The sequence below is a fragment of the Ornithodoros turicata genome, chromosome 8 (genome assembly GCF_037126465.1).
Source record: "Ornithodoros turicata isolate Travis chromosome 8, ASM3712646v1, whole genome shotgun sequence".
NCBI lineage: Eukaryota > Metazoa > Arthropoda > Arachnida > Ixodida > Argasidae > Ornithodoros > Ornithodoros turicata.
In genome coordinates, this window is record NC_088208.1 from 12,080,722 (window position 1) to 12,092,936 (window position 12,215).

General features: G+C 46.4%; 1 protein-coding gene and 1 long non-coding RNA gene across 3 annotated transcripts in view; one reads left to right on the forward strand and one right to left on the reverse strand.

The window, feature by feature from the left end:
- The window catches only part of LOC135366473 (venom metalloproteinase antarease TserMP_A-like), an 83,978-nt gene that overhangs the window by 52,910 nt on the left and 18,853 nt on the right, over window positions 1-12,215 (forward strand). For both annotated transcript variants that reach the window (XM_064599183.1, XM_064599184.1), the window contains exon 15: window positions 4,408-4,572. In XM_064599183.1, the coding sequence (XP_064455253.1) occupies window positions 4,408-4,572 (165 nt within the window). The remainder of the gene's footprint in view (window positions 1-4,407; window positions 4,573-12,215) is intronic.
- LOC135365951 (uncharacterized) lies at window positions 9,864-11,027 on the reverse strand. Its single transcript, XR_010414033.1, has 3 exons — window positions 10,931-11,027; window positions 10,338-10,415; window positions 9,864-10,230 (listed from the first exon to the last, which is right to left on the reverse strand). It is a non-coding gene; the product is annotated as an uncharacterized LOC135365951 (long non-coding RNA).

Below are 12,215 nucleotides of genomic sequence, written 5' to 3' on the forward strand. Positions count from 1 at the left end.
GGGGGGATGCTGTACTCCATTGCTGGTGATAACGTGGTGAATTGCCTCGCAGCCTCCAGGCTGTGAGGACCGAAGTGCTACGTTGTGCAAAAAAGTCAGAAGTGCTCCGAGGGAGAGCGTTGGTGAACTGGATTTGGCCATGAACAAGGCAATTTTGACATGTTGACGTTGTAATATAACTGCGCAATGAACTTTACGAAAACATCCCGGGAATGCAGCCGCGGACAGCCGACACGATCCTCGCGTGATGTGGAGAAGTCCCCTCCCCCCCATCCCTCCCTACGCCTTCTACGCCTTGTGTCTTCCTTATTTCTCAAGTAAAGCGACGCGTATACCTGCTCGAGTTGCGCCGCTTGCGTCACGAGTGACGGGCCCAGGGATGATCTCCCGTTTACGACTGGAGGATTTTGTTTTTGTTTTAGTTTTCAAAGCATGCGAAACAGAGGATTGGGCTTGCGAAACAAAAAAAAAAAAAAATATTGGACGTTATTCTTGTGCTTCTACCACAATACAACGGTTTTCAACGAGTATCGTCTGTCTCCCATTCTACTGTCTCAACCTTCCCCGAAATTTCCTAATTAAACAGTTAAATAATGGATTTGAGGTAGTTACACTGTCTCTTCGCTGCCCCGGAACACCTGCTCGGGTGACCAGTTCCTCATACACACGAGCAGGCCACAAAAAGTCCTATTGATTTTGATGGTTCGAACCATAGATTGAGAAGTTACCCGTCAAAAAGAACTCGTTACAAGTTAAGTTACCGCGTGCTAAATGTAACTAAGTTAATAACGAAGTTCTTCAGCATGAAATCTAACTCGCTTACTGAGTTACTTAAAAAGAACGAGTTACTTCCAAGTTACTTCGGACACAAAATAGCATTACGCAGGTGCAGCGCGCGGGCAGTTGAGTTAGACCTTGAGTTGCCTGCGGTGAAGTGCAACACGCTTAGATCGTTTTCCTTTATGCCCAACAATAGACCTCTCCCTGTTTGTAAATAAATGACGTTGTAGTGTTCGACAGCGCCAGAATTTGGTAGAATTGAACTACGCTCGAAGCTAGAGGTGAACAAGGTCGCGCCCGAAAGCCACAGTCTTGAGGGGATTACGACATGATCCCTTGAATGGACGAGACCCTCGGTCCTACTTTTCTTTCAAGGGGAGACAGCGAACAAGTGCCCGTTCGTGGAACCCGCTTTGTTTCGGTTTCAGTCTGTCTACCAATATGTCATGATGACGTTTCTCTCGTAGAAGTCTACTCGAACGCTTTGCATCTTACCCCCTGTGGGCGCACAATGGTTCGGCTTTATTTCAGTGACAGCAGTTCTTACTTCCTGAATAAAATACTGTCACTCATTGAAAATCACGTTTTATGGCAAAATATGCCATGGAGGAACCGGAGAGAAAGCAAGAAATTGTGTGGACAGGAGTGAAAATCGAGTTAAAATTAACTTGGAACTTAACTTAAGTTACTTTGGCAAAGTTACCAAAAAAAGGAACGAGTTCCTCTGAAAGTTACCAGGTGCAAAAGTACCGAGTAACGTTACAAGTTACCAAAAAGGAACTTAGCTACAGTAACGAGTTACTTGTAACGAGTTACCTCGAACTCTGGTTCGAACGTCCATACAACATGCCTCATTAGGCAATTGACTGGCGGCATGCCGGTGTCCTGCAGCATTCCCTTGCTGGTGGTGGCGCAGAGGTCTTGCGGAAAGATGGAAACCGGCGAGTTTGTATTCTAGCACCAGTTGTGATGTCTGTGGTTGCCCCTAGCTTTTCCGGGACACTTACAGGTACTGTAAAGCAGCACCGATCAAATGTCATTTGATGTGGCTATTCGATAGTCCAAGCCACCAGGACAAAAACTGCGCAAGTTTCATTCCAATCGACGGTGCAATTAATTAGAAAATTACGATTAAAGATTACGGTCGACACCGTACTAGGTATTCGAAATGAATCCGTACTCCTGACAGATACGGCGGCAACCACATTGCATGCCTAGAACACTGGGCCCGACATAACTATCCACCACAAAATTCGCCCCTGCAGTCCACACAACTATCCACATCTGAGGATAAGCGGACAAGCGAACTAAAAAGCCGTTGAAAAAAAAAAAAAAAAGTGTCAGACGTTCAAGAAGCCAGACAGCGTCGGGACTTGTTTGTTCACAGAGGTTCACAGAGAGTGTTTGTTCGTTCGAAAGAGGCCGCGAACAGAAGGAGCGTGCAGGCGCAGCAGAGAAGTAGGGAGAGCTTCCATCGAACAGCGGCCGGCGCTGGGTTACTTCGCAAAAAACACTGTTAACAGAGGTTTCAGAATGCATACGTAAACAGGGAAACTAATATTATGGTTACTAAAATAGCGAAGTTCTGATGTAATAGTGTGTAATACAAATTTTCAGTGTTGCCCGCTGTACAGGGGGTTGTTTGACGCCAGGCGTCGCACCGCTCCACTACGCCGCAATTTTCATGGCAAATTAAAAATATTTATAGAGCGTTGTCGGTGGTATGGTTCCGCATATGGTATTTATAGGAGCAACAAAGTCTCTAGTCACATCACCGTTATATCATGCTTGCGTCTACAGCTTTACAGTACCTTTAACGACGGAGATAACCCCGGAGACGCACGCTAGTTCCCGCTTTTTCCCACTACTGCCTCATGTCCTTCCTCCCAGCTCTTTGCGATGCTACATCGCTCATGAATGAATCAATGGATCTCGCTGCGTTTAATTTTGACTGAATAATTATTTCATTTTTTTACAGTAACTTTCGTGTCGGCTTATGTTGACTCCAATTAGCTGTACTAGAATCATGTATTGTGTTTCATTCAATTGTGCTAATATTTTATTAATTTACTATAAAGACAGCAGTTATGTACTTTGCGTAGCGAAAGTTTGACATTGACGCAACAGCAATCGATGAATGGGTTGGTTTTATCCATCTCAGTGTTATTTCACATGCACAGAAATATGCACGTCCCTCGCGCAAGTCTAACGCAACTTCTGCCCTGTCTCAAAGCTGCTGGTGCTCTCAGCCGGGATTGAACCCACAACATCGGCATCAGTGGGCGCTCGGTGGACACACTAGGCACCCGTCTTGCACGGAGTCCAAAGTAGTGCAATCCAGTGCAAGCGAAAAGAATGCGCCTACTATTAACTGATCCATCGAGGCCCCCGTGGTAGAGCCGGAGGGCACAGCAGACGGCAAGTACTTCGACTGCGACGTCTTGCGAAGTTTGAAAAGTGCGCGTCCAAGAGAAAGACAAGAGGACAGAGAACGCGATGTGTGTGTGGGGGGGAGTTAGAATGTCACATGGGGTAGGCTGACGACCTGCAACACAGAAAAAAAAAAAAGAAATGCAGGTCGGGCATCGAGGAAGGACACACAGAAGCGGCCATTTCGAACCGATGTCAGTGGAGGCCCTCTGGCGGTCGCTCGTGTCAAAACCGCCATTACACCCTGTCCACCACGTGGTCTAAAGCTTCGGTTTTGCAACACTTTGTTGCTGCTTTGCTTTCAGAGCTTTTATGCTTTTCCAAAGTCATTTACTGTTATAATGTGAGCACTGTTACGAAAACAACGTTATGTGAACATAATCTTACCACGGCTGAAAGACGCGCTGCCTCGAGAATAGGGTTTCATTCGTCAGTACGCACTTGATAGGTTGTTTCGTGAACTCTGTGTGCTTGAGACATCTTGAATCGTTCGTTTGCGAGTTGGCACTGTGCTGCAGATTCAGTTGATTTCCATGGTTGTACAAGTTTAATTGATAGTCATTTACCAATTGAGCAACAAACACGAAAACGTCGCTGGTTCTGCCACGCATGATTTGTTTCTAGTTCTGCATGCTTGTCCTGCGGAACGTGATTGGCATTGTAACACAACAGCAAATTTCCAAGCACACAGAAATAAAACTGCACGCGCCGGTCCATCGCAGTGCTAATATCTGAACGGTAAGACAGCCATAACTCGCCTCGTCTGCCTTCGAGATGCGAAGCCCCGAAAAAAAAACAAGAAAACGGACATTTTGAAAAAAAAAATTCGCTTTCCTCTTCGTCTTCGAAAAAAAAAAAAAGAAAAGAAACGGAAAACGTCTTTTTTTTTTTCGAGCGATTCAAAATTTCCGGAATTTTTGCATCTCTAGTCTGCCTTGAGAGCTGGAATGCTCTTAGGGTCACGGAAACGGTCACGTGGTGGAAACGAGCATTCCAGGATGCAATACGAAGGCTGGCACGCTCGTCCCAATCGAAAACGATTGGAAGGGCCACTCCTGCGTTTTCTTCTTTAGATGGTACCGAGACCGCACGGTATGGTCGTGGTGCAAAAATCATTGCGTTACTATTTCAAGTCACGGAGTTGACCGCACTTAATTTTCTTCCTCAAGTATTTCCCCCTATTTCGCTTCATTTTAGCCTCGGGTGCGTGCACGATGGCTCACCACCTTTGACGAATGTGAACGGCCATCCAGGTGCTGAAACATGTCCCTGGAACGATGGCTTCTTGATGAGCTACATCACTAACGACAAGCACTTCCAATTCTCCAACTGCTGTGCTGAGCAGATTCATTTCATTTCCCGGTAAGTAATCAGCACAACAGAAATACATGTATAGTTTCCTCCTTTTCCTTTCTAGTAGCAAACGAACACTTAGAGATGGTAATGTTGGTGGAATTCTTGTATAGGGGAGGGCAGTTGATTCATTCTGCTGACCACGGCACCGTCTACACCGTCTACACGTACATACGCGTTAAATGACGATGAGGTCCACCGCTGTTGTAACAAGTACATGGAGCCCGAGCTTTCACCTTAAATCGAACGAACCGGTACATTTGATCTCACGAATGAACGGCGGAAAATATATGTTGGAGTGATTGGTGAGTCAGGAGAAATGAACGCATCCGGAACTATCTGCGCTACGCGGAAATATAGGACAGCAGGAAAAAACTGTCTCTCAGAGGACGTTGTCGTCGCTCGCCTGGGTTCGAGCGTCCGTCCAAGGCTATTTGTGTGTCGGAGTACAGAGATTACTTGGACCAAGTGACCATGAACCAAGCAGCTTTGACATATTGAGAGGGTGAGAGCCCGAAATACACCGAGAGTGTCATTCGGAATAGTTTGTCGAGCGGATAATGTGCTCTAGGTCTTCCAAATCGTCGCAGTGCTGTCATCTTGGGGTGTCGATTTGTCGCGAGCGGTAACGCCACTGAGCTGTAAATGCCACACTGTGTCGCGTCCGGTAAATTAATGCGTCGCCCGAGAGGAGTTTCGTGCCGTCTGAAAAGGGAGGGGAGCATGTGTGATTGTCGTGCGGCATTACCTATATATTGTCCACCACAACGTCTCAAACCTCAAGTTTGTCAAGGTGACGTGCTGGCAACAGCAGCAACATTTCGGAACGCTCTCGATAGATGGTATCGTGAGCGGAGAAGGTGACGCATGGCGCGCAAACAGTATGGCCTGTCCTTGCCTCTCCTACTGGACCATGTAACTCAGTGTCTCTACTCTGAGGTGAAGCGTATTTAGTTACTCAGCATCGACGGTAGTCGATGGGTCGTATCACTAGCTCTCATATCACCCCAAATACGTGTCATACTCTCCGACTTCTCCGATCACAATCCAATCCTTACATTAAGGCGGTGCATCACCACCGACGCTCTATGGGAATCCCCATACATTTTTCAACTCCCGTAGCGCCGCGAAAACTTTGTTGATCTCCGTGCAACTGCTTTTAAATGGAAGAGGATGCTTAGATCTAGTGCCTGATCGAAGCAGGTTTTGCGTTTTAGACTCAGAAATTTTTATATCGTCGTCGAAAGGTTTGGGAAAAGCTGTATTTCGAGATTCCGCTCGCTTACAAAATAGAGCCGCCCAAAATCGAAAATCTGGCTCCATCACGCACTAGAAAAACATAGTAAGAACCAATACCAACAAAAAGATTTCATCTATGTTAAGCCGTTGACTTGGCACATGAGTTTTTGTCAGGTATGGTCATCCGTACAGTACGCCGCTTCAGAATGGGCAGCGCAGTGCTGCCATCTCTCATCGAGTGTGTCGTCACAAGCAACAACAATTTGAGAGCTGGAAATTATATACCGCTGCACGTGGCCGGAAGACGACGAGGCCGACGTTGACCATGACGCGGGAGCACGAGCACGGGCAGCGTAACTATGGCGGGCTAGAAGGTCCCCAAGGTCCATAGCGTAACCCAACCCCAAATTGTGTTTATTGTTTGTTCAACGATGCTCATTTTCTCGGGGGAACAGTAGATGAAACTTATTTGTCTTGGAATTCCCAGTCGCAGCCACAGAAATGTGGAAGGATCATGCTTGTCAAAAAAATAGTGGCGCTGGATAGGTTATACAGTGAAATCTTTTCTTTTACACTTGATGCCGGAAACCGGGCAGCGCTTTTAGCACTCATCCAGTAGGATGTCAACGGGAAAAGGGATCTGTTGTTTCATGGGACAACTTTACACTAGTTATTTGAACCGCACTGGGTATCCCCTCGTCTCATGACGTGGTTAGGAGCGCGGATCAAGTGCGGTCCCCTGGACTCTAACCATTTGGAATTTCGGGCGGCGGATGGAGCTGGTTGGGGCAGATCTCAGACACATCCATATCGTTTAGTGTACAATAAGGTACAGCGGACAATTTGATGGGCAAGTGTGCAGATATGCTTTGGCTGAGAAAAGTTATTCAGGATCGAAGTTGAATCAGAATGGAAGCTGAAATGGAATCGGAGCACATGGGACCAAGGTCGAAGTACGGTAAATAAATGGATAGAAATGTTGGCTCTCCCAGATTGGGAAATTAATCTCAGCGTTACGACGTCATGAGCGACCACTGGGATGGCAGAAGCATCAAAATCCAAGCAGACAAAGTAAAGCCCTAAGTAGGTCCCTACACAACCCCCTTGAGCACATCGCCCACATAATACGCAATAAGACCACACAAAGCACTGTAGTATTATGCCCCGCCGTTCTTTGCAAGCACGGCACCGCCAGTCTGACATGTGGCTGGTCGCTTGTTTGCGTACGCTTCTGCTCCGTTCGAAATATCCGAGGAAACAGATAAACTGGCTGTAAAATCCTGTAGGGAATATGTAAAAAAAAAGATCCGAGGAATCTTTAATCTCATTCTGTCTTCCTGTTCATTACATATCTTACATTCATTGCCTTTAAACTCAACTTTCTTGGTTTAATTCCATTTAGTTACCTCTAATTCCATTTAATTACCCTTACCTTACATTTAATTACCCTCAACTGCTCCAAATGCATACTATTTACGTTCATTTACATTTACCCCTCGTATCTTCCCTTTACATGTTTGTGGTGCGCGACGACAAAGATTATCGGCCATCGCTCGGGCACCATCTGGTGTTGACGCCAATAAATTAGTTGTGGTGCGTGACGACAAAGATTATTGGCCCTCGCCCGCGCACAGTCTGGCGCCACCTTCTGGGTATTGCAGGCCCCCTTGATGTGCCGTACATCCGTCGAAAATTCCGCGAGGTATGCCAAGTGCCGGATTTCTCGAGGGGAGTAGTTCCGTCCGGCAGATGTGAAGGCGCCAACAAGCGACTTGTGTTCGGTCCATATTACGAACTCTTGTCCTTCGAGGAAGTGACGGAAGTACGGGACCGCAGAATATGCAGCTAGCAACTCCTTCACGAACGCACTATAGCGTGACTACGTGGACGACATCTTGCGGGAGAAGAAAGACACCGGCTGGCGCTGCCCGTCGACTTCCTGCTGAAGAACGGCGCCGACTGCCTGGTCTGACGCGTCTACAAAACGAGAGAGAGGAGCGTCGTGCAGTGGGTGAAGGAGGAGCGTGGCATTGGCGAGGGCGTACCTGATGGCCAGAAAAGCCGCTTGGTGACTGTCGTTCCAGGGAATTGGTTGGGATGGAGAGCGTGGCGCTTTGAGGAAATTTTCCGGGGGCCGGAGTAGAGACGCACAAGAGGGAACAAACCGGCGATAAAAATTGACAAACCCCAAAACCGACTGAGCTGGTGCAGTGACGTAGGGGCGGGGAAGTCCGTGATGGCTTTGACTTTCTGTGGGATATGCAGTCCGCTGACACGCGGTGGCCTAATAATTCCAAGAATGACTTGCCGAATTCACATTTTTGAACATTGATCACGACGCCGTGACTTTCGAGGCGGCCAAACACCTCGCGAAGGCGTTGGTAATGCTGCTCTTCCGTTTCTCTGGCGATGAGAGGGTCGCCCATGTATGCGAAGACGAAAGGCAGGCCGTCCAGGATGGAGTCAATGAAGCGTTGGAAGGTTTGTGCTGCGTTTCTCATGCCAAACGGCATGCGCAGAAATTCAAATAAGCCGAAAGGTGTAATGATAGCGGTTTTGTGGATATCCTCTTGGGCCACCGGAATCTGGTGGTATGCCTTTGTCAGATCCACCATACTGAACCATTTCGTGCCAGCAAGGTTGATGGTTCAAGGCTCTAAAGTCCGTAACCCATAAATAGAAGTAAAAAACTTGCAAACTTTTTACCTCTATTTCTAGAGGTAACTATGTTACCTATACTCTGAATAACCCTTGTACACAGGTTAAAGCATAACCTGTAGTCACTTTCCACGTTGCTGCCCATGTAACTCTTACACAGAGGTTAAAGTATAACCTATACCCACCCACTGCGTTGCTAGGTTTGTAACCTTTATCTTAAAGTTATCCAGTGAAGCCATCTACACAGGAAGGCGGGGTGAGGCGTCCCTGAGAACATTGCACGAACTCCTAATAAAAGAAGCACACCACAGAGAAATGTGTCCTAACAGTATTGGGTAATCATAACTATGCGCTCGCGGATGCCGATTTGCCTGTACCTGAAGCAGAGTAAGCTCGACACGCGCATCTTTTTGGAAAAATAAAAAAAAATCACAATACTAAAAAAAATTGTGGAGCTCAGTTGCAAAAAAAAAAAACGAGTAAGAATGGAACCACTGAAAACAAATTAAACGCATGTCACGAGTTTCCAAAAACCTCACGGAACTAAATATCGTTCACTGCATGCCGCTGTGTAAAGTATTTCATTAACTAAAAGGTTGTGACACGTTCTCAAGGACACCTTGCCCAATAAAACGCAAGAAATGCTAAACGAAAATATGAAGCTTTTCTTTGCAAACACAGCGTTACTTTATTATCAACGGTTCATACTACATAGTATTCTACGCAAAATACTCGAAAAATATACTGTAAAATTCTTTATCATCTTCATATGACACATTGAAAGACCATTCAAAGAATGAATTGTAGCATAATAAATAGGAGTAATATTAAAAGTTCAAGATGCAATACACTTTGCACTGAAAGTCAAAATCGAGTTCACAAGTCTCTTCTTCAGTGGAGCAAAATATCTCCGAAGGATCATGCAGAGAAAAGGCATATATGAAATATGAGTATTACTAAACTGCGGAGCACCTTGCACTGAATGTACATATAACGGAACTGAGTTGACAAGTCACTTTTTGACTTTAGCAAAATAGATAATTCGTAGTCATCTTCACATGACGTGTAGAAAAATTATCTAAATGAAAGTTTAATGAGATAAAGAACCCCAACGCATTTTGCACTTAAGGCACGTTACAAAAAATCAGGGGTTCCTCATAATGCAACTTCCGAACCTGATCTGATTTTACCAAAGTGGTGTCAATCTGCACACCCATTTCCTGAAACAATTCCTCTATGCTGCTTACAATGCAATCGACAACCACCTTGGAGCACATGTGGTGGCCCTCTCGGTGATGGCATAAATAGCCTTTTTTTTCAGATTATTCTTCGAACTTTGATCTGTTCTTTCCATCTGCTCAAGTAGCTCACCTATACACTGTGTTGGCTGGCTCATCCTGTCATATTATGTCATCCTGTACTCGTGTGCTTAACTAAATACAAAAATTCAAATGATGTATGTATCTTTAGATGGTTTCAAACGTTGTTCCACAAGTATCACAAGAAGGGAGAAAGCCACACCCAACACACTGAACAACGTGGTCACAAAAGCACTGGAAATACCTAGTCGACAATCTACAATGTTGGCAAATACAGGTTCGTACATGGCTGGCTGGCTGGGTTTGCGACGAATCCCGAGCTTGCGGAGAGTTGTGGGAAGGACCTGGTTTGCTGCTATCTCTCTGAGCCTCTGCAGAGTTATAGACTGGGATTGGGCTGCTGCTGTATTTCTGCTGGACTGTTCGTATGTACTTCTGTGGCACAAGATACCTAAATATAAACCGCAATGTGAAAAGGGGGCGCGCTGATTATTTCATTTTTACACGTATCCCCACTGTTTACGAGTGCAGGAACCATTACCCGCACTATTCACTTACCCTCTGCCACCATACTGCCAGGTAACTCATGGCTGTGTCCATCAAATTTGGAACCAGTGGAGCTGCGCTATGGGTTACCTGCGAAGAACAATCTTTTTTACTGCAATATTCTGCACAAATTGCAAGGCCATAATATATCGGGTGCTTTTAGTCCTACCACTTTCTGTGCTATTGCGCCGAATGCAATTGTAACGTTAAAAATGCTTTGCTCATGACGTCTCAAGTTCAAAACAACCTGCGAAGAGCCAAATGATAACGGTTACACAAGTCTGACGTGGAAACGCGCAGCTTGCTTATCCTCCTTTTCGGGATTCTATCATGTAGTCACAGGCAACCAAGTGATGATAACCGACATTTCAGTGCAATGACAGAAGAAAAAAAAAAAGACCATAAGCGACCGTTAAAATAACTGGTTAGGAATCGACTTAAACAATAGTGAAGGAAAAGAACGAATGTCTAATTCAGGACGAGGAAGAAGCAGTCACAATTATGATGCGTCTTTGGGATCACTAAAAGCGAATGCATCAAGAAGTTTCACTCAACGCAATCACTTGCTCAACGCATGCATAAAGCGCGTTCCTCGTGTTACTAACCTGTTTCACTCAGTGCTGCATGCTTGGCTCGTGCATGGTGACAATAACAGCATGCTACTTCCAGTGCATGTCCATTTTCATCCATTTCTCCAAAAAATGCATCACATCACGATCACAGCCGGCGTCCGTGCAACGTCCCTGTGTGAAACCTCGAATGTGTGTGTGCGTCCGTCACATCATATGTCCACCTGCGAGCTTCGCCCATGCAACATTGCACTAACATGAGAGTGAACTACGCAGGAATGTAATAGTAAATGCAGAAGGTTACTTACTATGTGACTTTGAATTCCGTTGTTTCCAATGCAACGGATGTCGAAGCGGCGAGGTACCACACAGCAAGCGAAACGCTCCTCCCGCATTTTCCTGATACACGCTGTTGCCAACTGCCACTTGACTTTCGCGAAACTGCGGACCACTTCGCTTTTATAAGTAACGCTGGTAACTTCTCCAAAAGCGTAACGCCGTCCTTAGGGGTAACGCCACTGTTTCTCTCGCAATGTAGCCTGTAAGAGGGCAGCGCACGTCCGCATGTAACCTTTGAATGGGCTGTAACCTTTACATCGAGCACAAATAACTTGTATTTCACAAGTTAGGTGCGTATCAGAGTAACGTTAGAGGGAACTAGATTAAGAGTGTAGGTAGGGGGTATCGGTCAGGTTTCGTCGCAAGATTTAAGGCACGATAACCTCCACATGGACGCCAGTCCCCGGTCCTCTGAGGGACCATGTGGAGTGGTGGAGCCGAATCACTGGAAGACGGCCGAGCGATCCCAATTTGCAATAGGTAGTCGGACTCGCTACGAGCGATTTTCTATTTTTCTTGGGCGATTCGACGAGGCTTGAAATGAACCGGAGGGCCCGACGTCCGGATGTAATGAACGACGTCATGACGTGCGGGCTTGGTCCAGTCCGGGGGGCAGCCATAGAGATGGGAACTCGCTAAGTACTGCCGCGAAGGGAGACTCAAGAGCTGAGAGAGACGACGCAGGGAAGGTGAGGCACGGAGATGTACCGACGCCCAGGTCGCGTAGCTTGGTCGTAGAGTCGATTAAAGACTTGCGGCAGTGTCAATCAACAGACCGAAGTGCTGTAGAAGGTCTGCCCCTATGATGGCTTGGTCCATTGGTACCTTGAATATCCAAGAGAAAGGTCGCCGCAACCCGAGGTGGTATGCCAGTGTTGTTAACGGCAGTTAGGTGGTAAATGAGGCTCCGTAGCTTGCCCGCCCGCGTAGCTGGGATGATGCTGATTTCGACCCCGGTGTACACGAGGAAACAGCGCTGGGA